The following is a 27,226-nucleotide window of genomic DNA, read 5'->3' on the forward strand; positions in this document are numbered from 1 at the left end:
CTGCTCACCGCCTTCCATGCCTTTGTAGTTGGTGAGTCTTATTGAGCATGCAAAATACTTGTATCGACCTTTATTTTCAGTTCATCACATGATGATTGAGAAGCGAGTCTTGCATGGGGACCTCAGTCCTAATAATTTTGTTGTCTATGACGGTATCGGTTACTTCATTGATTTCGATCACACCTCGATTCTGGCGGAAGGCACGACTAGCACCTATTCGCATGGTACAGTAAGTTTCGGTATACATTTTAGCTATTCATTGTTCATTTCATTTTTTTCAGGGGACCATGCCCTATATTTCTATCCGTATTCTTCAGGCTATGCTGGATCTAGCCCCACTTGAGGTTGACGCCAACATCCCAGGCCAGGATGCTGATCCAAACAATGTGGACAATTTCAAGGTGGACAACAACGTCGACCTTGTTCCGCAGGCTACCAGTGCTCTGCAGAATGTCGACTTCGATATGGATCTAATCGAACACCGGCCCAGCGATGACCTCGAATCTTTATTCTATATTTTCTTCGAATTTGTTGCTAAGTATGGGGGGCCACATGGCCAATTGGCACCCACCTGGTCCCGGCAGACTTTGCCGTGGGCGAGCGCTTATGAAGCTTTGGGCAATGCAGATACCCATTTGGCTCTGAGTACGATCTGTTTCGCAAAAATGGGGGTTTTGATGCAAGGCAGATTCTTGGTCGCCAAGACATCCGAATACTTCGTGGAATTCTGACCTCTCGTGCAGAAATGGGGCACCATGGTTTACGGTGCGAACGTGCCCCAAAATCAGGTAGAGATGACCCACTCTGGAGTCCTCCACCTACTCGATATATTCATGAGATCTATTGGTGAAGAACCACCTCCTTTAGGACAACTCCAGAGTCTTCATCCCAGCACAGCAGCATCCCAGAGTCTTCACTCCCGCACATCAGCATCCCATGCCCTTCACACACCCCCAGCAGGGCCATCTGAGCCTTCACCGTGTCGTTCTGCTCGTCTTAGCAGATCACTAGCAGATCCTCCAATACCCTCTACAGCACTTTCTGAGCCTCTGTCATCTCGTTCCCCACAAAAAAAAAATGGACGACTTGGAGGAGGCATTGAGAAGGTGTCTGAACTTTTTTTTCCGTACATGTCATCCCACAATCCTCTTTCCAAGTGCTGGTGCTCTGTATTATGGACTCTGGAGCCTCTTGTCTTCTCACAATTCTCAAGTCTCTTATCCTTCTCGTATTTCTTAATATCCTTCAACTCCCACTATCAAAACGCAACTTGTTGTACCCTCTAATTATTATTACGTTCGGAGTCATACTGTACCTGTACATGTACTCTGTTGTGCTAGTTTAGTACGTCAAGGATCAGCTTATGTGATACGACTCTGGGTACTAATTGGTGGCGACAGGTTTTAGAATCTCGACACTTCCCGCCTTGTCACTCGATGCCTCCGAAGAAGAGGGCCAGGCGCTCATACGAAGTCTCCGAGGGTACTTGACGAAGTGAGAGATCTACACAAGGCTAAGGTGGACATGCAGACCAGTTGAGAAAAGCTGGGGAAACCTTAGTGGCCCCAGCGAGGAAAGGTCGGAAGGAGACCAATCTTGACATTAGTGATGCAGAAGAAAACCCCATGGCTCCTTCCCAGCTCCGGAAACTGAAGAAAAATGTGTATAGTTGATGTTCTAATATAAACTCCCAAAAGCTAACAGTCTTTCAGGATACTACTAAAAGGTCTCTGACCGGGAGCTCCAATCTTACTCAGTGTTCCATTGGTATCAACAAGAATGTCCATCCTGGACGCCAGCGACCTAACCCAGGACACCAACACTCTGACGCATCTCTCCGAACAGCCCCAAGCGCAGCTCAGTCTTCAGGTAGGTTTGGGTTTTGGCAGCCCACTTCGACTGGCAGTCAGAACACCCGGAAGGCGCCACGGTCTAATGAGCGTACCTGTGAGGAGGAGGCTAGAAATCAAGCTCCAGAGCATGGTATCGGTGACGACAACGACCAGGACCAGGACCAGGACCAAACTGACGGGGAAAATGAGGAAAGGTACGTCTTCTGCTACTATCTCATCCGTCTGTTGTCACATGTGCCCAATGCAGGGATGAAGTTCAGGACCAGGAGCAAACACTTGAAACAGGCGATACCATGGACTTCAGACAACACAAAGACGATTTGGATGGCATGTACGAAGGTGAAGCTCAGGAAGATTTCGACCATGAGCCCGATACTGTGGATGATTTTCTGAATCAAGGTATGATGGAATCTCAATGTTTAGCCTGATGCTTAGGGATTTCAATCAAGGTATTGATGGGGATTTTGACGATGAGCCTGGCACTCAGAGGGACGAACCTGATGCTCAGGACAGTGGTATTGATGATGATTTCAACAATGAGCTCAACAACGCAGCCAGAGACGAAACAGAGGAAAGTGTTTTAATTTTTGTCTTGAGGTTAATCTTATCACACGCTCTTCAGGAAGCTTTTGATGTTCTCAAGCATCATCAAATGAAGAATGGACGGTGCAAGGCTCCTTCCTGAACTTATCTATTGAAAGCAAAACATACTGAATGCAGACGTGCTTCTAGCCAGTCGAAGTCTCCTCGTCGACTGTCACCTCGATGTGTGGTGTCTACTGGGTCATCTGCTCTAGTGCGACCTCCTAAATGTGAGTGCTCACCTCACATTACTTCTAACCACTCAAAGTATCCAGACCAGCATTTGGTGTCGCCTCGTAGACACACATCTCAGCGTGTCCCATCCATGTGCCCTTCTTCCTCCCGTGTGCACTCTCACCATTCTACATGCTCAAGGTCTCCATATCGGTGTTTGGTGTCGCCTCGTACTAGACACACATCTCAGTGTGTCCCATCTATGCACCCTTCTTCCTCCCACGTGCACTCTCGCCATTCTACATGCTCAAGGTCTCCATATCGGTGTTCGGTGTCGCCTCATACTAGACACACATCTCAGCGTGTCCCGTCTATGCACCCTTCTTCCTCCCACGTGCACTCTCAGCCATTCTACATGCTCAAGGTCTCCATATCAGTGTTCGGTGTCGCCTCGTACTAGACATACATCTCAGCATGTCCCATCTACGCGCCCTTCTTCCTCCCGCGTGCACTCTCGCCATTCTACACGCTCAAGATCTCCATATCAGCATTCGGCATCATTTCATACACGCGTATCTCGGCGTCCCCCCCGCATGCAGTCTCCTCATCAGCATTCTCCATCTAGGCGAAGCACTTCCTCCAGTCGTGCTACACGTGATGAGCCAGATTCATACAGAAATAAGCGCAAGGCCAAGACAGTTCAAAAGGACCCCACGAAGCTCGGCTTTTACCCACCTGCCTGGCAAGCATTTTTGCAGGCAGCGAAGTTAGAAATGCATCTGCAGGCTGTTCTAATGCATCCCATTCCAGATCATCGAGAGGCGCTACAACTTGCGCAAAAAGTTCTTGACGCTGAATTGTGGATGTACCACGAAAAAAAGATCAAATTGGACAACAGTAAATAGGTTCCTCACATTGCCTGACCCCCTTTGCGAATCTCATCTTGCTTCTTAGGCTATTTCCCGCAGTACACGACACAAATGTCGTGGCTGGTAAGTGTCTCATTAATGGATGTACTATAAACTTATATCTTTACTGTCAGCTCTGTGATGATCTATTTATGTTTCGCACAGAGCTGAAGAAAGTTGTTATCTCCGTCGCGAAAGCATCATACGATATTGTCCCGAAGGGCACCATGGCGCGCAAGGATGAGGTACAGAAATGTGTCATTGCGAAGGCCACCAAGTTACTCAAGACCGGTGATTATCTTTGTGTTCCTGATTTATCTAATGTATGGTTACCTGTTTACGCCTCCCAAGGCAGCCACTCACTATTAGTTTTATAGGGCAAATGGAAGAATTTTGTCTCGCAAGCTCTCAGGGATGGCTGCCTCGAATTCTACTACGGTAATAGCAAGAAAGCCCTCAAGAACACATCTGAATTTCGACGTGCAATACCTGTCAATGGGCTGCTTCTTGTGGGCGCCGTGGTGCACCCTGTTTTTTATTTTATTTGTGTTATCTAGTCATTGACAAATCGACAGATGAAGGGTGTCCTCACTGGGTTCGCAAGACCGGCACTGACAAAGTCCCAGACCTCTCCACAGATAAATGTAGGGCTGATTTCAACTCGCTGCAGAGGTCTACAGATGCACTTCTAGAAAATCCTGACTGTCGTGCGGAGCTTGAGGAGATGTTGGAGCAGTGGGCTATGATTGGGGCGGGTGACCTTGATTTTGACGAGGGCGGTACGGGAGGCAGTGATATGGAGGATGTCAACATCATCTTATAATCTAGCATACTCTCTCATTCAGCACATTGTAATTTGTGACAATCAGCACGGTTTTTGCATCCTTTACAAGCCTGTACAATGTCTAGCAACTGCATAAACTTATATAACATGTGCCACCTATACAACATGTGCCACCTATACAACATGTATCATGTGTATTGTCTGTACAAAGGCACAGACTGTAACATTTGTATATATTGTGAGACCTTGTGACAGGACTGTAAAGGGTAGACTTTCCTGTGTGACTGTAAGGCTTGTACAGGCTTGTACAGTCTTGTACAACATTGTACAGGTACCGGCTGGTTTGCTGATGTGCCGCCAACAGGGAAGACATCATGTTTTGAAGCACGGTCCAAATGATCAGAAATTGCAGGATGAAGGTCTGGAAGTGAGAAGTGTTCGGCAGTTGTCTTGACAGTCATTTTCGTGAGGCTGGGGTAGTAGCTAAGGCTGTAAGCTGCGATAGAAGTCGAGAATGTGCGATAAGGATGGGGTGCCTGAGGATGCATACCATCAAGGAGTTCGCGTGCACGTGCAAAATAGTCTTTGACCGAACATCGGACCATCCTGCTGTCAATATCTTCATTGTCATCATTGTCACCAATATTGGTGCGATCTTCCAGCTCATGAATTTTAATCGCAAGGTCGAATCGATCTACTTTATCGTGACGATCCAGGTAGTGACAAACTTGGGTATCATGGTCATGGTTGTTTCCAGCTCTTGCGGGCTGCTTCACAATGGTGATATGTGCGTGCTCGGTTGGATCTGCAGACCACTGCATGATGGCACTGTGTGAATGAATACTCGGTACTACCCCTTGTAGCAATTCAAGTTTCGGAATTGCCCAAGGTTTAATGCCCCCATTCTTCCCTTGCCGGGCTCTGGCATCAATAATAGACTGCTTGTGTCGATGGAAGAGTCAAAGAGATCCATCCCATTCAATTAGTTTTTCATCTGTGAACCATGGAGCTTGAGCAAGATATCTAAATTCAATAAGGGCCCGGATGGCGGTTATGAATTCAGCAGGGGCAGCATTGGCAATAATACCAATGATATAACACTGGACATTGTGATGGTCTTGTCCCAAGGTTTGCTTCAGATCAGAGATGCCTTCCTTGAAAGCGCGGTACCCAATACACATTTGAAGTAATGCAAAACGAAAGTTGATTTCCTTCGCACCAATTACTTTTATGCACCACCTGAGGTCGTGATCCCAGAACATCTTGTGCAGGTGATGGAGAAGCTCGGGCATCAGGAATGAGGAAGGGTCTGCAGTAAGCCAATCCAACCAGAACGGTGTAAGGACACCATTCAGGAAATGTTGCTTGCACTCTTCAAAGAATGCTGTGAGCTCAAAAGGCGAGACAAAATTAGCAACTGCTCTGATATTGGCAAGTGTAGATGATCCTTAATGAAGCGGGTGTTGAGTCGAGTCCCTGAAGTTGACATGTGTGGCCATAGTGACAGGTGATGCATTCATAGTAATGCCCATGATTGCAAGCTCCTCGGGCATATCGGCTACATACACGATGAGGGGCATGCAGCAATATCTACTAAACCCTGCTGGGTTGCTCATCATGACACCCAGATGTGCAGCTTGCTCCAGTGGCTCAACAACGATGCCAATACATTGGTGGAACAGCCGGTCCGCCAGAATGCCACGCATGCATTGATTCCTGTGGATGAACTTTGCAATGGGGAGCAAAGTGAGGGGGATATATGCTTCCAGGGATCCTTTGCCGCATATCTCAGAGTTGATATTTGCAAGAGATATAAGCAGTGGATGAGTGTAGCGATTGCCAGAGAGATTGCTGACCTTAGTCTTGTCTGAGGACAGGACTACACCAAGCAGAGTCGCACCATCAGGGAGGCGTTCCTGTGTTCTTATTAGCAACACTAAGTCAGTAGATTGAGAGGCAAATGTACCTGAAGTTCCCAAGCACGGTCACCAGTCATGAAACCATAGTAAATACGGACCGCACGTTCAGCAGACTCGTAGACTTTTCATAGAATGAAGTCGAAGCTGTCGACTAACAAGGGGTGACTAAGGAGTAACTGTAAGCACTCAATGGCATCCCGGTAAAAGACATGAAGGGTCTTTGTTGTCCGGAATTTGGTGAGGACAGTTTGGTACTTCCATCGAGGAGGAGACAGTAGCATTTCTGCACGTCCTCGAAGCTCTCTCGAAGAGCGAAATGAGAGAGGTAATTTTCTGGTCTAAAAACATAAGTTCAGACATAGCTACAGTAGAATATAGATAGACTTACAAATTCAAGATGAAGATATTTGTTGATATCCGTCATGCTGAGCTCTGACTGAAGAAGAAATGCCGCCATCTCCCAGTCCGGTTTGCTAGCAAAAGGGAAGTAGGGATTATCCATCCTCTCCACAGCATACTCATCAGAGTTAAAAGTCTTCATAAATGATGTTCCAATGCCGTATGTCTTCGCTGCACCATCATAAACTTCTTCCTCATAACCTGCCTCTACACCAGCATGCTCATCCTCATACACGCCTAAGTCTGCACCCATGTCCACGTCCACGCCCACATCCACATCCCACATCCATGTCGTTGTAGATTACTGTGTCTTCGTTAAAGGCCAATTCATCTTGAGGTAGTACCAAAAGTCGTGACTGGACAAGATTCGAACAAGGTTGTCATTCCAACTGTAGCATCGTAATCTGGGCTGATTCAAGTGCTGTAGCACACCTTTATCATTCTTGAAACGCTTGCCACAGGACAGGCAGCACATGTCCAGGAGTTCGGTCGGCTTTCAGTAGTATAGTCAGTAGTAGGTACTAACAGAAATTTCCGGGGTGACCTTGAACTAACACCACGATGTACCTGGACCGACTTTTGCAGCACGGTTCTGCACCTTCTAGTCCCACTGTGACACGCCTGAGATGTCATTCTCTTTACAGTATGTTCTCTTTCCTGACTAAAATAATATTTAATCTGGCTCATAGACTCTAAATTTGAATCAGACGACTCAGATACTTCTGATTCAGTTCTTGCACTTGATAGGGTGAGTTGTCTATTGAGGTTACGAGGCACTGATGCAGACTTTCAGCAGAACCTTTCAACAGAAACCACCTCACCAGAGAGCGCCGAGGAAGCCATGTACTAACTCGAGATGGCAAGAGCAGATCTGGAGGTTCGATGTGTTGAACAAGACCTTGCCGAGCGCCTTCTTCACCAGCTGAATATACGCACGCATTACTGGTGACTATGAGCGAAAATCACGAAAAAATTTGCTGATGCAGAAATGCATGTAGGACGCACACGCACTCTCATGACAAGGAGCGGCTTTACATGCTCAGAGCGAACACTTTGGCATTCAAAATCTGTTTTGATTTCTGGTCGTGGTAGTATGTTGTTCATTTGTTTATGAGGTGTATGTAGCGCTAATATCTAATTTTTTCAAGCACTCTGATTGAAAGATTTATTTTTGTAGATTTATTTTGTAATAGCATCTATACAATCATATTCCAAGCCTATATTGCAAATTGTATCTTTGTTGTGATTTGGACTTACATTCGGTGTGATAAGACTTCGCGCTTCACGCTATTAAACTACTGTAATTTGAGTAATACTTGATACTTGTGATTTAAAAATAAAATAAGTCAATGGTGCTCTGCAAGTTCCTGTGAGTCTCTGTAGGTCTGTGTGACTCTGTGAGTCTGTACACTGTAACACTGTGCACACTGTGTGGCTCTGTGCTGGTTGTAATGCTGTGAGAATCCTGTATCCAAAACAAGTAGTTTGCTGATGCAGTATGTGAGTGTGCCAATCCTCATTTGAGCTCGAGCCATGCTGATCAAAGTTGTTGTCTGCCATTCGCAGCATGTCCATCCTCTGTCGAGCTCGAGCCATGCTGATCGAAGTTGTTGCCCACCGTTCGTGATGTCTTAGTGAGTCCTTTTTTACAATCATTTTTTTCCATATTTCTAACTTAATATTTATATGTACTACCCGCAGGTAAACCCTGCACGGGTGCGGGTGAGGGTATGAGCTAGCCATACCCCCCAAAAACCCGCACCCTTCGTGTGGGTGCGGGTATACCTTGAGGTGCAGGTGCAGGTCAGGTTCCCAACACCCTGGGGTATACCCATGTGGATCCCTAGAGATATCCGCCAGGGCTGCAGTGGCCTAATGATTCAAGACGCCTTAGCTAGAACAACATAGTAGACTTAAAGATTACTGACAATACAAGACCTTTGTTTGTGTTCAGCATGTGTATGTGTGTTCAGTGTTTGTGTGTGAGAGTTTCGTGTGTGTATAATATTTGAACTGATCCAGCACCATACACCCCATCTGAATGGCCCAGACGGATGATGACACAGTAGATGCGACAGAGCCATTGCGTCACAAGCTATTTGGGCTTCCATAGATTGTGCGCACATCTTCTGCTGCCAGTCTTCATATTCAAATAGCTGACAGATGGTAATTTTCGTAAGTGTGGAATGTGGTCTATCACAGACATGCCACTCTTGTACTACCTGGGCAAGCAGATAACAATTTCTCAAAGTGAATTGAATACTTTCTAATGACTATCTCTTCATACTAGGGTGACTTAAGCACATAATGAACTCTACCAAACCTACCACCACCAGCCATCTTGTACAGTGTAAGTCTCACTCAATGAACGACACTGAATAAGCTACAGAAAAAGACATCATACTGTAGAAGTGACAAATGACTGTCGGACACTGGAATATGCATGAAGATGACAGAGCCACATCCATGTCAGTTTGCCTGCCAGAGATGGAGGTGCATGCGTGTGGCGAGAATGACAAGGATTATAAACTGAAAATTATACATTCAAGCTATTATTAGTATGGAAAAACAGCGCATATGAAAGTTAACCCACGAAAACTGCATGCATAATAGGATATGCCAACTCACATTTATGAATAGGAGAAGGCCCTCTGCAGGCGGTCCCATAATCTCCATAGTGAGCGCATGAACACTGCGCAGAATAAGTCATCCTGCTAGCAAAGGAGAAAGATTTCTAGAATAAGTTGACACAAAGACTGCGGAGGCTTGTTAGAGAAGGTAGTACACCCCAAGCAGACACATCAAAACCAATACAACGATGGTCCACGTTAGGCTCCACTGATTGCATCGCCAAGATCCAGCCCTGGAGAGCATCCCTTGATCACCGTCTCGACAGGCACAAACTGCATTGTATATGGGGTGTAAGTACAGATCTAAAGGTTCAGACTCAGGAAAATAAACAATAAAGTATTAAAGCTACTGTGTGATGCTCTGATGACACCTCCTGAAAGCCTGTCTTCACTGCAGTAGCCTACCAGTCTAGTGCACCTCTTGGAGGCTTCCCAAACCAGCTGATTGAACTAGAAACAAGAACACAAACATACCTTGAATCTTCAGCTGCACAGTGGAAGGAGGAAGAAGGGTTTCAAACTGGCTTACATCAGCCTTCCTAAAAGGAAATGATAGGATTAGGTTATGACTGCCAAATATTAATAAACACATGCTGATTGTTGGGTGATTTTTGAATTGCACTAGCAACATAAGATGAACTGATAGCAGTTTTATGGGTGAGAGGAGACTCATCCTGTGGCAAAACGAAATACTTCATCAAGTATTGTCTCATGTTTTACTCCTCCCATATTCTGCAATATATTTAGGCCTAGTCCAATCTGCACGAGTTGCTTCAAAAGAGAATTCATCATGTTGCTGGGGTCGTGATTGAGATTGGACTCCATCATGACAATGAAACCCATGCTGACAGCTGAGAAAAGACCAGACTGATCAGACATCAGTCTTGATACGCTGAAGATAAGAATGCTAGACTTATGAAGATCAAGACAATGTCCATGTCAGTTACTAGTGTCACAGCTTGGCTCAACTTGGCTCCGACTCGGCTTTTACCGGCTACACCTGTAGTTTGTAAGTCGAACCATGTTGTCCAGCTTGGTTTGACTTGCTAGCTGCTACAAGCCATTTATCCAGAAATATCGACTCAAGCTGGTTTAAGCTGGCTTCGGTCGACTTCAGTCACGTGAAATTTGGACAACATTCTTTCTGTGTCATGTGTGGTGTGCATGGTGTATCTGTCACTGTAATTTTTAGTCCTATCGCATAGCATGAATAAGGCTCCAATTTGTATTGATGGTAGATTTAGGCTGGAAGATGTGTTGGGATCAGGTTCATATGGTATGTTCATATGATGTTGGTTTATACCCAGGTTCTCAACATATATCACTAGCTGTCGTGTACCATGCACATAACTTCCTCAATGATGATGTCATTGCTATCAAACTTAAACCGGTCACCCATAACCCATCTTCCATGGAGCACGAACACCACATTCTAAAGAAACTCGAAGGTGGAGTTGGGATCCCCCGTGCCCTTTGGTTTGGCAGGGAGTCAAAATATCATGCTTTGGCCCTCGACCTCCTTGGGCCATTGCTGCATGATCTATTCCTCACATGCAACCAAAAATTTAGCCTTCACACTGTTGTGAACTTGGGAGAACAGCTGGTACTTTGGTTCAAATTTGTTGTGGACCACTGCAGATACTAATATATTTTTCAGCTGTCACGTCTTGAGTACATTCATTCACATGACTATGTTCATCGCAATATCAAACCGCAGAACATTCTTGTGGACAATTCAAGGCAAACTACCTATATCATTGATTTCGGTATTGTGAAGAGGTATTGGAACACTGCAACCAAATCTCACATTCTGTTTCGCCGAGGTCGACATGTTCCATACGACCTCTGGATTGTTAGTAAGTGCAGGTAAGAAAATTTGGAGTGATGATGGTGATCTACCTCTGGGTTGTTAATAAGTTCAGGCCAGGTAATGCAGGGCGACAATGGTGGTTTTTGTATTGTCCCGACGTCGCGCTAACAGCATCAATCAAGTTACAGCTCGGCCGATCAGCGCCATTGAAAAACAGCTATGCATTATGTTTGCAGTATCCAAAGCGAGATACAGCTGCCAGTCATTAGATAAACATATAAGGTTGTGTGTAACTTGAAGTATTAGACAAATAATCTCTCGCCCACCTGGTAAACACATCCTCGGCTGTTGTGGATAGGTAAGACTTTTTCACACGGATTCCCAACTGATATATAGTTGACAAATGTCAAGAACATCAAACGGATAGCGTCAAAACTCACAGCAGTAGATATGTTTATTCTTGTTACTTGGTGGGCACATAGTTGTTCTTTAACTGATGCTATCTTATATTCTTAATTTTGAAATTGTGAATCTTACTTCTGACGTGGCCATGGTGATTACTCTAGCCTGTTTGTTGACTGTTGCTCCACATTGTCATTCTTTGAACAGTGCTGTCTTTCATCGTGATTCAGGAAATTGGCCTACAGTTTTCGGATATCAAGAATTTTCAGCAAATGGTGTTAAAACTCATGGCAGCACATATATATATTCTTGTTCACTCGGTGGGCGCAGAGTTGTTCTTTAAACAATACTTTCTTCCATTCTTCACCTTCGAAATTGTGAATTTTACTTCTGACATGGCGGTAGTGATTCATCTAGCCCTATCGTTAGCTATTGCTTCGCCTTACCTTCAAGTACGAGTTTGAGCAATACATAAGCCTTTTCCAGACCGCACACTAGGATATGAACATCAGGAACTGTCGCTTCCTCTACAAGGTCAAATATTCATATGTAACGATCGATAGCAGAATTATGTTGATGCTTGTGAATATGTGCTATATATATTGTTATATATGTCTTTCTAATTTGTTCATCAGTTCACTGATGAATGCGTCACCCTTGCTTCGATCTTCCATGTCTGCCTCCACGATGATGGGCATTTCCACAGAGCCCTCATGAACAAAGTGCAAAAGCTTATCGGGTGTAAGAGTGGCTCGCGGCTTGTCATTGAAGTAGAGCATGAATCCACCCATCCACGCGAAAAAAGCATGCGTCGTTGTCCACTCTGTGATGTCGAGTCGTTCAGCTGCAGAAGCAGGTGACAGAGCACCGAAATCGGAACATGCACTTCGAAAAGTTTGTAGGATCTGTTGGACATGATCGGCTTTAGACGCACGCTTGACCTTAGACCCAAGCACTAAGCTACACTTTGCAAGAACAGGGACAGAGAGGGCAGATAGGATGCGTACTATCAAGTCGTCAGTATAGTAGAGCCACGACGGATACTGTTCTAGCCGCAATGCAATGGAAGAAGCCACACTGCGGGTACAAGTGGATGCCATCTTGCGAAAGATGAGACAGTGTCGATAACTGGAACTCTCAAAATCAGAAGGAGACATGGCGATTGACGCATTACACTGATCAATGACAATAGACACTCCATCAAAAGTGACGCAGCCAGGAAAATAGTAACGAACAGGATAGGCACGAATGATGATGATTTTGAAGAGAGTGCAAGAGCCAGGTGCAAAAAGATTTAGAATTTTCAAAATGACAGGAGTGATATCAGGATAATAGAGAGCATCATAGTAGACGGGATCATTGTCGGATCAGCCCAGGACCGAGGCTGGCGATCATTAATGGAATAACTAGGCCCGCTCCCACTACGAAGGTCAGCCCGCATCCGAGCCTTGCAAACAAGGGAAGTCCAAAGTCAGCTGTAAAGATACCTGCAAGAAAACCAAGCGTAGCGAATGTTAAACTGTGATATCTGTGAGCACTAGTGGCGATAGCGATTGAGGCAACGTTACCTCATCAGATATAAAAAGCTGGGTATACTTGTGAGGATCACAAGAATTGACAGCTTTCCTTGCAGGTAATACGCCTAACGGATTAATAATGTCAGACTCGGGTTCACGAAAGAGAATACAATCGAACCGCGAAGTCGAGGGATCTCAATCGTTGGCCAAAGTGTTGTGCCATGGTACATCCGATAATGCAATACACGCTCAGAATAAAGGAAATCGAGCACATCGTCTTTGTTGTGAGTTGTGAGCCTAAGCCTGGGATAGCAAGGATGCTGGCATCTACTGCCATGATGACGCTCGCCTGTCAGAAGAAGTAAGCATTCACATCTGGGCCATAATGCGGGACTTACCACAGTAGTCTGAGATTTAGCCTGCACGCTGAAATCGTCAGTAAATCCCCTCATGTCCACCCCATTTACGAGACCATCAACATAGATGCTCCTAAGGCGTTTGAGCACCATTATCGGAATGTAAAGCATAGTGACCGCAATGCCAGTCATAAGGGGAGAATCCTCCAGATCTCTGCGTCTCTTACTCACTGAGTGAGATCGGATTAAGCGAGCCTCGGGTCGACCATAGTGGTTGAGGTATTCGTGATGACCTGTTGTGACTCCTCAATTTACGATGTCTAGTATGAGAAAATGATAACGCACGAAGAATATGCAATAACTTGCCTGTAAGTGACGAGATATCAGTTTTCAATCATCCATTTTTCGAAGGTCCACGTACCGCAGATTGCAACACATGGCTCCCCCACCATCCCATTAGGTTCTGCGAGTGTCTCTGTCCTTTGGCCATCAATCTAAACGCGCATGTCGAGATAAGGGTGCGTACCGGCAATGGCCAGCTCTGCAGCCATCTCTTTCATTTGATCCAAAGTCCAGAATATGGTAGCAGCAGTAGATTGTTCCATAGTCAGTGTTTCTGTTAGTTGCTTAGGTTATTCTGGTGGGCGCCGCAAAGCCAAAGAACTCGCCTACACGATACCAGTTCAACTTCACCCGCAAGTTTCTTACTTCTGAGACACGCATTTCCATCCCGCGTGGAAAATATTCAACGTGTTTCCTAGTTCGCAGTGAGAAGCGTTTCAGTTAGTTCGTTCCGATTACTCACCAGTATTGAGCTTCAAGTTCGAGTCCTGCGGAATGAAGTTCAAAAACGAAAGCAGGAAAAGACAAGGACGTACTTTTGTGGTTCCAGTGCCATGCTGCTGTGCATTCTTGGAATAGAATGTAACCGTCCATCGGTTCAACCCAGGTGATAATTTTGCTCTCCGGGGCCACATAATAATATGGGTAGACCTCCTCCCCTCTCGCTAATATCGGATCAACGACTAATAGCCATTGTTTTCCATCGATCTTTGATCTTGATGCGTCGATCCAGGACTCGAGCCTTCGAAGCTGTTCCTCTGAACAGGTGTCTATATTCATCTCGGTGTATGTTCGCTAGATCAAGTGAGCATGTAACACATCAGAATTTCAGACAACGCTCACCGTTTTCTCGTTGTAGTAGTATGTTGCTCCCGACGGGTGAATACACTCTTTCCACTCCCCTTTCTCTCCGCGCCTGTTGATGCTACCGTTAGATAGATACTGTTAAGAACTATGGCGACAAACCTGGCAGGATCAATTTGCATCGCCAGCACGTTATAATCGTGATGTGGAGGTATCCTATATGAATCAGGTCAGTGATGATGTTCGCACTAGTTCGATGTTAACAACTCACGGTAACAGCAGTTCGGTGTACCGCCGAAGTTGCGTTGGCCAGATGGGAACACTGCGCCTGAGCAGCTCCGTTTGTTGGTCGATCCCCCGACTTGGAGTCTGGCAAGATGACCTGAGTATGTAGTTTTAAAAAGAATAAATAGACGTACCATCGTGTTCGTGTTAGACTTTCCAAATGTCGTTCACACGATGGAGTATGTAACACGTCGCTATTTAATTACTCAAATACATAAGGACACGATGCTGTGACCCTGAGACCAGGGATATAATTAGCGAATACTTCCCATGATTGGGATGGCGGGAGAGAAGTATTTCCGTGTTATCACTACTATTGGAGCGTTTACGAGATCCCCGCGACGATGAGTCCTGTTCCCTGCGTCTGACTTCCGCCGGGTAGGGGTAGGGGACGAATGATGCTCGTCGGAACCGTTGCAGGGAGCTACTGCGCCAGACGCATGGGAAATCATGCTTGGATACAAAATGAAATTCGCTATCGTCTGTGGCGCGTGACTCGGAGAAGGTAGGAGGGTGAAACCCCTTTCGTCGAGTCTCGAACTTTGCCAAAGCGAACCTGAACACACTTGGGACCAGAGTTAACTACAGGTTGGCTGAGATAGATATATCTGTCACACCAATTTGCTTTCACATCCTACAACACTTCGTAGTACTGCCTGGTAAGACATACCTTCTAGTCTTCTGGGTCAGCCTGTTTTAACTTGTTCAATATCTGCACTTCCTTCAGATCAGCACGATGCCTGGATGTTGCTTTAGCATACTCAGAAGTATCATATAGCGAAAATGTACGAACATAGATTCCTGACTCCTGATGATTTTGATAGCCACCTCTTTACCGGTTTCTGCATCTTGAAGAACGCGTGCCCGGACAACATTGGAAGATATTCCCTTTCCAAGAGAAGAGAAGACCTGGTACCGACCACCATCAAGTTGCTCACCAAGGATAACTTGGTAATGACTCTCATGGTCTGAGGCGGAGTCTAACGTCGTTGTGATAAGGGTGGGTGCTGCTTTCTTCTGCATACAAAGTCAGACATCGTTGACGGACAAAATAGTGAGAACATACAACAACTTTCTTGACTTTCTTTCGCTTCTTCTCGGTTATAGCTGCTGTGAACATGTCATCGACATCGTCCTCTTCTTCATCTTCCTCCTCTTCCTCGATAGTTTCTACATCCATGGGTTCGTCTTTGAGTACTCGCCTTTGTTCGTCCTCTCGGCGATCTAGGCTGGGGTCATAGTCGGCAGCAGATATCTGATCTGGTGCACCATCTTGCATCTTCGCACGAACATCTTCATCGTCCTCGTCCTTAGCAAGTTCAAAGATACTATCGTCTGGTTGTGGAGATGGTGAATCTCGTTTGCCTGCATGATACAATATATTAATCCACGCGAGATATTTTTTGGAGAGAACCTCACTCATTGAATCATGCCTCACTTTAGAGGTGTCGGCTGCTGAACTTGCGGAAGTATCAACAGCACTGTGGGGCTGAAGTGTATCAGACACAGATGCAACAGGTTGCGGTTGAACCGCACTACTAGGCCCAGGGCTGGGGCTGACGCTCTTATTGGCACTAGCTAACCCGGAGTCCTTGGCTAAAAGGGCTTGACGCCTGGCGCGGCGAGCGGCTCGAGCGGCTGCCTCTGCAGCAGCTGTATCGATCTCGAGATCACGTTCTGGATCAGGTTGCGGAGAAGCCATAGGTTGTACCGGCTTCTGAATACGAGTGACCTCTGAGGGAGTTTGTGTGGATGGTGTCAGAGATGCTGCACGGGCGCTACGCGTAGGAGAAATTCTTGACAGAAAAAAGTGGTGTGAAAGGGTATTCATACACTTGGGAGAGGTACTGAGTGGCGAGCAGGCAAGGCAACGGCAGCGACGAAGAGATAGACAGATCGACAATCGAACATCAGAGATACGAGACGAGATAGGAGTGCCCAAAGCTAACCTTGAGCTTGTCAATGTATTCTCGGCCTCCGGGCGCGCTACGCTTCTTTCGCTGGTTGCTTGTTGGACGAAATGGCTAGGTAACGGGTCGGCTCGCGGCTTAACAATTCAATATAGAAAGACACTAACGTGCAAGGATAGTTCTTAGACAAGCAGTGCTGATGTTTATCTTCAGAACGTTGCAGTTAAGCATATAAGGAAAACGTAATCACCTGTACCTGGCACTGAAATAATGAAGAATAAATGAGATAATTGTCAGCAGGGTTGCTTGAATATTACCCACCTTGTCTTCGCCAGGGAGTCTATTGCATTTAACCTTTCGGGACCTATGGTGATGGGAGTGAATAAGTCTGCAGACGCATGTCCATTGGTTGGTGCAGGTGAACGGTGACGGTGGCTAAAGGGAAGTGAGGTGATTACATAACTTATATCGCGCCGTTATTTGATTATCGTTTAATTTAAAATTCACAAGATCCTAAGATAGGTACACCCCTGAGGCCTGAGGCGCGATCGATCATCGGGTATTTTGATATAGTACTGAGGTCAACTACCACTGGGTATCGTGCGTAGTATGTAGAGTAAAACGATGTATACATTGAATGGGGAGAATGCTCTACTGTGGTTGTGATTATAGTGTACAACTTGAATGGAAGTTGACGGCACCGGGCACGCGTCAGTGTGTAATGTACAGTGATGGAGTGTGCCGACTCATACCTAGAAGCTTGTCAAAGTAACGTTCGAATAAAAACAGAGCACTTACGCGAAGGATTGATTTCATTTTGTTAACGGCGCGGCGGACGGTATGTTTGATCATCGCCACGAGACGGCGGGTTGGCGGAACAGGCCTAGGCAGCCTTCGCCTAGGCACCGGCGCTACGACCGGTTGTGTGGGTCGCTGGATAGCGGTAAGTCCCCGGCAGCGACACGCGTAACGCGCTTACCGAATCTAACCATGCTTCAACTTGATTCTAAATATTGATTAGGTGACTACTTGCGCTTCAATACCGCTGATTACGAAAACCTACCAGAACTCTTCTCCCCTTCGTGGGAACTGGTCCGATTGAGGTCGATTGTATTACCCGAGTCATCTAGTCTATTGTTGGTGCAGCGAATGAGGCGCGGAGAATCGTACTTGCCGTAATTTCGCCCAAAGTAGTAGTGATGCGTGTCGGCAGTAATGGGGAATTGACATTGGCATATCACAACAAACATGAACAAACAATCTGCGGACTTTCAATCACCTGGTACTACCATACTACGTAGTAACTGATCCTAATCGATCACAATCCATCGATGGTTTTGTAAGTCCATCCGATTAACGAGACCAACTCAGTCGATGGTCCTCTCCCATGTGCATAGTCAAGACCTCACAGACCTTGAGCGGCAGAAGTTTATTGCTAGGTCGGGCCTCCGCTCTTCGTGTGTTGTTTAAGCTTAGAATCAAGAAAGACGCACGATCCTTGAAGGGAGTGGAAAGACAACTTGAGCTTGGCCTCATCACTGTTCGAAAGCTTTACAGGTCATATCTAGTTGACATCCGGACCTATCTTCCAAAGGGGATGTGTAGGTAGCCTGAAGCTGAAGGCAAATGGGACTTTGTCTAAACGGCGACACTGCAGAGAACCTAGGTGAGGCGCACACTAGGGATGCCATACAGTACACTAATATGAGTGACATACTCAGACACACATTATGACCCGCAGTCTTCTCTGCCAGATCAACAATGTCCATCAAACTTTGTACTTGGAGGCGATAGCATCCCTTATGCACGAAAACGGAACACGATGGTTGAAAGCGCGACTAGAGGATGATTCACCATCTCGTTTAAAACCGGCGGACCTTCACGATGACATGGTGGTAGGGTAACCTGGATAAATTGCTACTTTTTGCACGCTGCACATGCCAAGCCTGATTTCATCACAGACGATATCATCAACAAAACGAAGCTCCTCGTTGTCCAGGAAGGCCACTATCGGGATCCGTTCTCGTTGCTCAAAGAGGCGGTTTCTGCTGCTAATCAAAAGGTAAATGACGACGAATTGCAAGCGATAGCATCCCTTATGCATGAAAATGGAACACGATGGTTGAAAGCGCGACTAGAGGATGGCTCACCATCTCGCTTAAGACCGGCGGACCTCCAGGATGACATAGCGGAAGCCAGGCGCAGGGTACGAGATGAGCTTATACTACGAGGGGTCCGTGAAGACAATGCTAGGAATGTGGCGGACGTGTGGTGTAATCAAGTATGTGCCTACTATTTCACGAACTATTCACTAATGACATACAACAGTTTCAAGATGCGGAGCTGCAAGGCCGCATCATGGGTCATTGGTCGACTGCTGTGTGCCCTTGGTTGTACGACAGGTAAACTGATGGTGCAATTCGCACGACCTAGAGTCATATATTTTCCTGATTTGGATCGTGGGCGTGAATTTCAAGGGTCCGTACCATCAGGTCGAACACTGGACTGATCCTTCAAAGCCGGGACCCATTCCTGACAACTCTATGCCCAACGACAAAGCCAGCGACCTCATATCCAGCAAATTCCAGCGACCCTCCTGCCACTGGTCTGGCAAAGGTCAGCCTTCTACATCGGTTAAGCGGGTTTCCGCAACGCAACGCACCTCTGCCATAAGTGGCGATGAGGAGTTTGAAAGGCGGAATGTGATAGTCCCTGAGTGGGCCAAAATGGGCTCCCTAGACCTGCGGACTGAGCCTGTGCTGCGCCAGACGGAGATGAGGTGCTTCGACGGGTGATGCATGCAGTGTTGTTTGGTGATTCTAGACCCAATATTCTTGATCGTCCTCCTGGAGGAGGATACCTGATTGCTGATGCATCATCCGCCGTGGTACAGGTGAGCACCGTTCTGTTACTATTGTTTAGAATGCCCCCTCAATAACTTGAGATTGTTGAAGCGGTGGAGGAAGTAGAATGCGGAGCCCACTCCAAAACCAACGATGGCTAGGCTGTGAACTTCTGCAGGGTGTCGTGCAGCATGTGCCTCCGTGAGTTTTTTGTGTTCTTGCTATGGTGAAATGGGAATTGACAACATTAGCTGGTTTAAGGCGCAGCTAAAACGGTACTTCAAGGCAGTCGTCATGAAGTTGCTCACAAAAGACGCAGACGAGCAAAACGGATAAACATATATATACTCTTATCGCACTTCCTTCCCTTCACAATGACGTCAACGTTGACTGGCTGGAGCCGGACCAAGTTATATCCGTTGTGGAGGAGATTCGGCCATAGTTTTCATTATCGCCCACATACACCTCCGAAGCATCATCGCTGTTATATCAGCAGTGTATTCGGCATTGCTGAAAATCAAAGGTGACTCAGACACTCACGATCAGCTATTTGCCAAAATCAGACATTTCAGTATGGAAAGCAAGAGTGATTAGCTCGAACAACAACGATCAGCTTTCATAAAAAAGGCATTTGTTTGGCTTTTCCCCTGCCAGACCCCCAACCACACCTGAGTGCGACATTCATTACTTGACCGACAGCAGTGTATGTAGTAGATTTTTTTTCGTGCCTTACAAATTTGTCAAAGTGATGGCTGAATGTCTTGTGCCTTACGATGTTGCGAAGGTGAACAATTGTTTTAGTCCAAGCCTGGCTTGGTGTGACCTACTAATACTCTCTACTCTACTCATGGCTGATGCCAGTCTTCAACGAGCAAATCAACATAAGCCCTGCTGTTAGTTTTGGGTACATATTTATCTTCAAGTCACCAACTAACTGAATAACTATGTACTCAATGAGTGCACATCATTTTCAAGGTTCCCATACCTGGTGATCTCCTTGACGAGGTAGAAGGAATTTATGCACCTCCCAATCATCCTGTATTTGAGCTTGTGCCACCGATGTTCAAGAGGCAAGCACAGAATTTCTATGCTGCACTTGGCAAGCCTCCTGTCTCATCTGAATTGTTCTGGGATGTATACCAGCTTATGCAACAACAGTTTGAGGCTCTTGAGAGTGATCATAATTTGACAGTGGAGCTTTCACAGCCATTCCACCTTGAAGATGGTCAGGTTTCACTGATTACGGACCTACAAGATCTACCTCATAATGCTGGCTTGTTGGGACATGCAGGATACCTCTACATGGGAGGCATGTTCAACCCACCGACTCATGCTCTTCATGGAGTTTGTGACTGGGAACCACAAGGGGAGAAACATGATAATGAGGATGGACCTGAGTATGCAGAGTTCACTGATTCTGATTCTGAAGGAAACCAGGAAGAGGGCACAAATAGCTAATAGTCAACCATGCTATTATGGGTAATACTACAGAAAGCTTCATTCATACAAAACCTATCAAACTGAGAACTGTTTAAAGCTGTAAAAACTGCGAGCTTGGGCAAGGTTTTAGACTGCACTCCTGTGACTCAGAACTTCATATGCAGCAGTTATGGATTGAAAGTGGGAGTGTCATTCTGAAGCAGGAATATGTTGCACATGGGCAGAATCAGGATGGTGTTCTTGGACAAGTTTGTAGTCTAGGGATGCTGATCAGAAGTTAGTGTGAATATGAGTGAGTATACAAACACCTTGACTTGTGTGTCGATACGTTGCCGCCCCCGTTGAAGATGGGCGTAAAAGCACATCGAGTGGTTTTTGTGTGTATTCATGCCTGTTCGCAATGTGTGAAGGGATACGGGGCGGTGAGAGGTACCTTCCATACTGACTTCCAAATATACATGAGTGACTTCATTGGCTAGCATAGACAATTGGGCAATGATAGAATTGACGGTCATCTTCAAATCTAGCATTTCTCCCTGCACACTCACATTCACATTGCATGTCAAGTCAGCCCAGGTACCCTGCACATCTATGCAGAGGGCACAAATTGGCATGCATAGTAGTAGGGCAAGTTGATAGCACATATTAATCTGCAACCATGGCATATGGCAGTGTATGGATGACTAAAGTCTACACATACATCAAGACAGATAGAATTCTGAACACTAAGAACAGCAAGTTGAAAGAAGAGACACATCAAGATCCATATCAACGATGGCCAAATGATTAATTGTTCCTTCTCAAGGTGAAGCCTGACAAGTATTCCTGAATATGACACAGATCTGGCCATACATCATTCATGTAACATGCTGTCTGACCATCAATCATAATAAGAATCAGCACATCATATGTCAGAGATTTTTTTCTGGCATTATAATGTGCCTTGGAATCATTATGACCACCATTATGATCAGATTACGTCGTGATTACTAGATCGAAACTGAGTTTCAATATTGTTACGATAAGCTCTAAGTCATTATTACATATTCGGGCATATGTGCTGCGCTCACCGTGACCTTTCTCTGATTCCATTGCCCAAGATACACCCCAATGCCCGAGACACTGCCCGCAAAGTGGCAGTGAACATCAAAGACCACTGAGTGCAGTCTTTTGGGTACAGCAATTCGAGCCTGTGGGTTAGCATCGCACTTAAAGAAGTGTGAAAAGAGAGAATGGGAACAACGTGAGGATGAAGAACTTGCCAAGATAGTTCGGACTGCTGAGCAAACAGGTAAGCTATTGAATCATGATGTTTTAATGTACTAACAGTTATAATTTGAATGGTACAGCACATCAAAAGGAGTGTCAAAGACTTTGCAAACAACAATGAGGTCTTGAAAGGCACACAGTCTGGATCCATGGGTGAGCACACATGCTATCAGTGATTTTATCATGTATCTGACCATTCTGGTATAACTATATAGTAAACCTTCTCATGATATGGGCAGCACAAGACGAAGGTGACATATCAGAAAAGGAGGACATAGAGAATGACATTGGTATGTTTGCCTTGCTGTTCAACTTTGCAAGACCCACTAAATTTTATCTATATAAGACATGCAAGGGTTGTCGCCATGTAGACGCCTATCGATCGACTTCGATGCTGTTGTCTTACCTGACCCTGACACTCTTGATCTCAATCATCCCAACGAGCTCCCTCAGGCTTACAAGCTTGATGATATCAAAGTTGAATACCATCCACATAGCAAACTTCCTTCCGTTGTACATCACTTTGCAGATTTTTCTCACAGCTGCTCTTCAGAGGGTCAGGTACCTTGTAACGACGCACCATGGGAACCCTTCCAGACGTGACTGGACTTCGAAGTTGCAGAGATTGCACTCAAAGCTGCAATGACCAAGGCACAGACGAACTGATTACTTGATCTTGTGCATCGATCTGCCAGTGGCGCAGACAAATTTACATTGCAAAGTCACAATGAGGTTCGCTCACTGTGGGAAATAGCTTTGCAGCGGTATACACCGGTGATTGTTTTCCTTTTTGTGCATTTATCAAACCTCATTAATATGTAGTGTGCACTAGTTTCAAAAGGATGTAGTATCTGTTGAGTACGACAATGAGACACATGAGTTTGACATGCACTACCGCCCTCTCTGGGACTGGGTGCTTGATTTATTGCGAGACAGCCGTCTCGCACCTCACTTTATGTTTGATGCTCAATGACTTTCCAAATTTAATGGAGAACAGTTCGTCCGCTTCATTGATGAACCATGGACTGCTGATGCCTTCTGGAATGCACAAGTATGTTTCGCAGGTTCTGATTCCTGTATTGTACTTAAAAACTGTCAACATTACTACTGTTGTAGTCTCAACTTCCGCCAGATGCAAAGCCGCTCACATTCATTCTGTATGCTGACAAAAATAAACTGTCTACTTTTGGGACTGCAAAAGGATATCTGATTGTTGCATGCATTGCAAACCTGCCTGTTCATATTCACAACGGAAATATGACCCTAGGAGGAGGTCGCATTGTTGGTTGGTTGCCGATTGTTAGTATCTTATGATGTGTCTCTACTATTACTTACTACATTTTTAGGTTGCTAAGAATCAAAAACATACAAGAAAGAAGAGCATTATAGACTTCAAAAACGCAGTGTGGCACAAATCCTTCTACCAGCTTCTCAAGTCAATCGAGCTGCACTCAAAAAATGGCTACTGGTTTGAATGCGGGGATCAGACTCAGCACCGTCTCTGGCCTCTGATATTGATTTTAAGCGGAGATTATGAAGAAAAGTATGTGTTACCATTAGTTTACTGCTCTACTATCAGGCTTATCTACTATAGGTGTGTAATGGCATTAATTCATGGTCTGAAGGGCAAGTTTCCATGCCCAGTCTGTCTAGTTCCTTGAGACAAACAGTCAGACAATCACGTCTTTGTATTGCGCATGAGTGCCGATTCCCAACAGGTCCTTTGCACCGCAAGAGCAAAATGTATGGAAAAGAGAAGGCAGAGGATCTAAAGGCATGCTCACTCCAAAATGTTGAGGTACGTGTTTTTGTGCCACTGTTGACAGACTTGTTGATTTCGTCGAATTAAAAGAATGTATTTTCGAAATTTTTTCTTACTGATGTTCATCACGCGCTTTCTATTGATTGCCTGCATATGAATCATGAGTGATTATGGGAGGATCATCTATGGAAGGAGCTTCTATTCTGGATCTCTGATCTTGGACAGGAAGCTGCTACCAAACTCGATGCAAAGTATGTAAATTAAATGTTATGTGAGCTCATTGTGGTGCTGACTTACTGCCTTAGCTTTGATGCTATTCCACGATGGCCCAACTTGACACACTTTAAGGCTGTGATGTTGGTCAATTTCAACGATGGTTCATTTCACGAGGATATTTCAAAGGTACGAGTGCCAACTTTGAATATGATTTTTTGTACTGACACAGACTTTAAATAAAAGCTTGTTCTCTTTACAGTGCAGGATGTCCTACTCAAATCAAAGTCTAAGATAGGATACCTCCTTCTACGCTGCATCCACTATTATCTCGAGCTCAACATCTATGCTTCATTCAAAGTTCACACCAAGGAGACTATTGTGGCTGGAAGGGCGACCTTGGTTAAGTTCTCAGAATTGATGGATATAAGTTTTTCAGATGTCATTAATCATTTTCAGTAATTGTTTGACTCATCTGATGTTAATAGGAATATATTACTCAGTCACAGCCTGAAATGAATAAAAATTGGAACTTTCCGAAAAAGCACATGATCACCCACATATTCAACGATATTTTGGCCAAAGGTGCGACACACAACTACAACACCAAGCTGAATGAGAAGATGCATGGCGCTTTACGGAAAATTTACCTTCAATGGACAAACTTTAAGGACATTGCTCCTCAGGTTCATCATATTGCAGTGTACAAGACTAATATTTTACTTACAAGTTACAGATCTTGAACTATGATCATTGGCTTTTAACATTGGCATGTATGCGTACCGAGCTCGATGAGCTTGACGACTATGTTCGAAAGGCTACCAATGACCCAGAGACAAATGAACCTCTGGATATCGAATTAGCAGCAGACCCTGTCATCCATGCACACTTAGGTTCGAAGCAAGGCCAACACTCTTTTTCAGACATTGCATGCGCACATGAAACTGACCGGGCCTTCAACGACTTTCAGACAAAGCTAAATGGCTTTTTGAATGTGTTCTTACCGCAGAATGACATTCCCTTACCAGATGGAAGGGCCCTTTGTCCCGGAGCCGAGGATGAGGTGCGCTATCTTACTCTATGTTGCAATTGACCATCCTCAATGATTTTTCTTGTAGATTACAGAGTTCCGCTTCCTGTGGGTGAATTATGAGTCCATGGTTGATTGGCGCATGCACCAAGACTTACTTCGGTGCAGCCCAAAATTTTATGAATCACCGAGGTTTGATTGCGTCATTGTCAAAACTACTGGCAAACCGTTCATCGCTCGGCTTGTATACTTGTTTGGCTGCTCAATTGGTAATACTCATTTCCCTCTGGCCCTTATACATCCTTATGATGCTGGTATCGGTATTCATCGAAGGTGGGATGTTGATCTGGGATTGTGGCGTGTACGTGCAAAACCTTGGTCATCATCTGAGATCATTTCGGTCTGGTTGATTATCTGAGGTGCTGCACTCGCCAAAGATCCAGAAATCAATGGAGATTACTTCATTATGCACACCGTGGATATGGACATGTTCCTTTGTGTCAAGTCTCTTCAAGTATAATTTAATGTTGTTCGTTCTACTGTGCACCCATATGCTCTGCGTCCTTTCAGGCAACAGCATGGAAAGTGAGATCCATCTATCTGAATATGTGGTCGCAATGGTGATCATTGATGTGTTGGCTTTTGGTGATGTATCAATAGGTCAGGCTATGTACAGACAGCGTTATGTAATATTCAACATTCAATATTCGCTGTCATGTGACGATATCGAGTTCATCTGGATGATCCCGGATTCCTCATCTACAAGTTCCTATCAATCATCAGCCTCAATGGGGGGCATGGGGGGAAGATATATGGGTAAATCTACTCGAAAGGCTATTACGTCACATCGTCCCGCTCGAAAAGTTATCGCATCTAATCATACCACCACCATGTCTCTCAGCGATGGCTCTGTATCATCTACTCATTCCCTCAGATTACAGGGACCTATCCAAGACAAAGATATGCTACCAAGATTGGATAGAAGTTGTAAAGCTCCTGCACATTGGACACATGATGAAGAAGCAAGATTCCTCCAGTACCTCCTCACCCATAAGGCGCAGGCTGGGGACACCATGAGCTTCAAAAAGTCGACCTTTCAAGGAGCTGCTGCTGATATCAGTCAGGTGTTTCCTAATCAGCGTGGAGGGGAAAAGACTGCAAATGTCTGCAAGACAAAGTGGACCAATGTAAGCACAATCACAATCATCCATTGCCAGCCGCAGCTTACTGTAACTATGTCTTAATAGCTAAAGGCTTCTTACAACGCCATCATCAACATCAAGAAAACATCAGGCTTTTCATGGAGTAACAAGCTTGGAGCAGGAATTACAGATGCACATGGGGACATTTGGGAGAAATATGTCAAGGTAAGTCAATGCACCCATTTTTAACTACCCTGTCATTAAAATACCTGCAATACTAGAACAGTCCCGCTGCGAAACCATTCAAGACTAAGGGGTTCTTGCACTTCAACACAATCGACCAGATCATGCCCCATAGGCCAAGCACTGCAAAAGGAAAGTTTGTCAAGTGTCAGCCCCAGGCCGGCCTGATGGTCCCAGCTGCACCTTCTGAGTCGTCATCTTCCAGCGCTGTTATGATGCCCCCTCCACCTTATCCTCTGACTCCTGCTGCACATAACACCATGAATTTGATGCAGCTCGTGTCTGCTACTGACGAGATCAATTGTCTCCACTGGCCCAGGCATCCATGATGCCTCCATCCTCGAGCTCACACTCCCGGCCACCTACCAGTGGGTGGACTGTATCATCACTTTTTCCTCCACTATGAGCGACTTGGGGCTGACAAGTGTCAGCCGGGCTAAGTGCAAATTTAGCGCACTGCCAAATGAAGGAGAATGGCAATCACAGAAGTGGTCCTGTGCTCCCTCGGCATCTGTAGCGGCCCAGCAGGAGGGTAGTGCGGCGCTAACGTTCAATTGCAGACATCTTGCCTCATATCATCAGGAGCCTCACCACAACCTCCGAGGCCGG

The 27,226-nt window shown here is 45.5% G+C and overlaps 11 protein-coding genes across 11 annotated transcripts; 6 read left to right on the forward strand and 5 right to left on the reverse strand.

The window, feature by feature from the left end:
* Positions 1-91: 91 nt before the first annotated feature.
* Positions 92-2,538, forward strand: F5891DRAFT_1195664 (uncharacterized protein; the record flags this gene model as incomplete). Its single annotated transcript, XM_041368170.1, has 8 exons — positions 92-229; positions 282-695; positions 744-1,106; positions 1,401-1,482; positions 1,531-1,661; positions 1,713-2,047; positions 2,101-2,252; positions 2,303-2,538. 8 exons carry the CDS (start codon positions 92-94, stop codon positions 2,536-2,538), a joined length of 1,851 nt encoding a protein of 616 aa, XP_041219681.1.
* A 545-nt stretch (positions 2,539-3,083) lies between these two features.
* F5891DRAFT_1195665 (uncharacterized protein) lies at positions 3,084-4,340 on the forward strand (the record flags this gene model as incomplete). Its single annotated transcript, XM_041368171.1, has 7 exons — positions 3,084-3,181; positions 3,235-3,506; positions 3,564-3,601; positions 3,652-3,840; positions 3,895-4,038; positions 4,093-4,112; positions 4,166-4,340. The coding sequence occupies 7 exons, from the start codon at positions 3,084-3,086 to the stop codon at positions 4,338-4,340; spliced, it is 936 nt and encodes a 311-aa protein (XP_041219682.1).
* A 418-nt stretch (positions 4,341-4,758) lies between these two features.
* F5891DRAFT_985338 (uncharacterized protein) lies at positions 4,759-5,122 on the reverse strand (the record flags this gene model as incomplete). Its single annotated transcript, XM_041377578.1, has 2 exons — positions 4,759-4,790; positions 4,852-5,122. 2 exons carry the CDS (start codon positions 5,120-5,122, stop codon positions 4,759-4,761), a joined length of 303 nt encoding a protein of 100 aa, XP_041219683.1.
* A 138-nt stretch (positions 5,123-5,260) lies between these two features.
* On the reverse strand, positions 5,261-6,905 carry F5891DRAFT_985339 (uncharacterized protein; the record flags this gene model as incomplete). Its single annotated transcript, XM_041377579.1, has 5 exons — positions 5,261-5,723; positions 5,868-6,217; positions 6,268-6,341; positions 6,387-6,558; positions 6,609-6,905. 5 exons carry the CDS (start codon positions 6,903-6,905, stop codon positions 5,261-5,263), a joined length of 1,356 nt encoding a protein of 451 aa, XP_041219684.1.
* A 3,550-nt stretch (positions 6,906-10,455) lies between these two features.
* On the forward strand, positions 10,456-11,119 carry F5891DRAFT_962058 (kinase-like domain-containing protein; the record flags this gene model as incomplete). The annotated part of the gene is made up of 3 exons (XM_041375871.1): positions 10,456-10,525; positions 10,578-10,852; positions 10,907-11,119. 3 exons carry the CDS (start codon positions 10,456-10,458, stop codon positions 11,117-11,119), a joined length of 558 nt encoding a protein of 185 aa, XP_041219685.1.
* A 947-nt stretch (positions 11,120-12,066) lies between these two features.
* Positions 12,067-13,939, reverse strand: F5891DRAFT_1195667 (uncharacterized protein; the record flags this gene model as incomplete). The annotated part of the gene is made up of 8 exons (XM_041368172.1): positions 12,067-12,467; positions 12,949-12,980; positions 13,030-13,103; positions 13,157-13,327; positions 13,377-13,627; positions 13,680-13,700; positions 13,756-13,809; positions 13,861-13,939. The coding sequence occupies 8 exons, from the start codon at positions 13,937-13,939 to the stop codon at positions 12,067-12,069; spliced, it is 1,083 nt and encodes a 360-aa protein (XP_041219686.1).
* A 22-nt stretch (positions 13,940-13,961) lies between these two features.
* On the reverse strand, positions 13,962-15,217 carry F5891DRAFT_1195668 (uncharacterized protein; the record flags this gene model as incomplete). The annotated part of the gene is made up of 8 exons (XM_041368173.1): positions 13,962-14,091; positions 14,140-14,164; positions 14,213-14,471; positions 14,520-14,592; positions 14,643-14,696; positions 14,752-14,849; positions 14,900-14,917; positions 15,095-15,217. 8 exons carry the CDS (start codon positions 15,215-15,217, stop codon positions 13,962-13,964), a joined length of 780 nt encoding a protein of 259 aa, XP_041219687.1.
* A 221-nt stretch (positions 15,218-15,438) lies between these two features.
* On the reverse strand, positions 15,439-16,596 carry F5891DRAFT_1256540 (uncharacterized protein; the record flags this gene model as incomplete). Its single annotated transcript, XM_041370026.1, has 3 exons — positions 15,439-15,505; positions 15,559-15,782; positions 15,832-16,596. 3 exons carry the CDS (start codon positions 16,594-16,596, stop codon positions 15,439-15,441), a joined length of 1,056 nt encoding a protein of 351 aa, XP_041219688.1.
* Positions 16,597-18,405: 1,809 nt separating this feature from the next.
* F5891DRAFT_1195670 (uncharacterized protein) lies at positions 18,406-20,976 on the forward strand (the record flags this gene model as incomplete). Its single annotated transcript, XM_041368174.1, has 6 exons — positions 18,406-18,570; positions 18,621-18,956; positions 19,004-19,037; positions 19,109-19,454; positions 19,499-19,568; positions 20,494-20,976. The coding sequence occupies 6 exons, from the start codon at positions 18,406-18,408 to the stop codon at positions 20,974-20,976; spliced, it is 1,434 nt and encodes a 477-aa protein (XP_041219689.1).
* Positions 20,977-22,575: 1,599 nt separating this feature from the next.
* On the forward strand, positions 22,576-25,650 carry F5891DRAFT_1131065 (uncharacterized protein; the record flags this gene model as incomplete). The annotated part of the gene is made up of 15 exons (XM_041364619.1): positions 22,576-22,826; positions 22,923-23,001; positions 23,060-23,165; positions 23,220-23,278; positions 23,344-23,526; positions 23,574-23,770; positions 23,853-23,874; positions 23,963-24,025; positions 24,080-24,109; positions 24,167-24,240; positions 24,295-24,391; positions 24,449-24,643; positions 24,691-24,888; positions 24,939-25,265; positions 25,321-25,650. 15 exons carry the CDS (start codon positions 22,576-22,578, stop codon positions 25,648-25,650), a joined length of 2,211 nt encoding a protein of 736 aa, XP_041219690.1.
* A 472-nt stretch (positions 25,651-26,122) lies between these two features.
* On the forward strand, positions 26,123-26,946 carry F5891DRAFT_1195672 (uncharacterized protein; the record flags this gene model as incomplete). Its single annotated transcript, XM_041368175.1, has 3 exons — positions 26,123-26,419; positions 26,480-26,599; positions 26,656-26,946. The coding sequence occupies 3 exons, from the start codon at positions 26,123-26,125 to the stop codon at positions 26,944-26,946; spliced, it is 708 nt and encodes a 235-aa protein (XP_041219691.1).
* Positions 26,947-27,226: the final 280 nt, after the last annotated feature.

The sequence above is a fragment of the Suillus fuscotomentosus genome (assembly GCF_016647785.1).
Source record: "Suillus fuscotomentosus strain FC203 chromosome Unknown F5891scaffold_85, whole genome shotgun sequence".
NCBI classification, from domain to species: Eukaryota; Fungi; Basidiomycota; class Agaricomycetes; order Boletales; family Suillaceae; genus Suillus; species Suillus fuscotomentosus.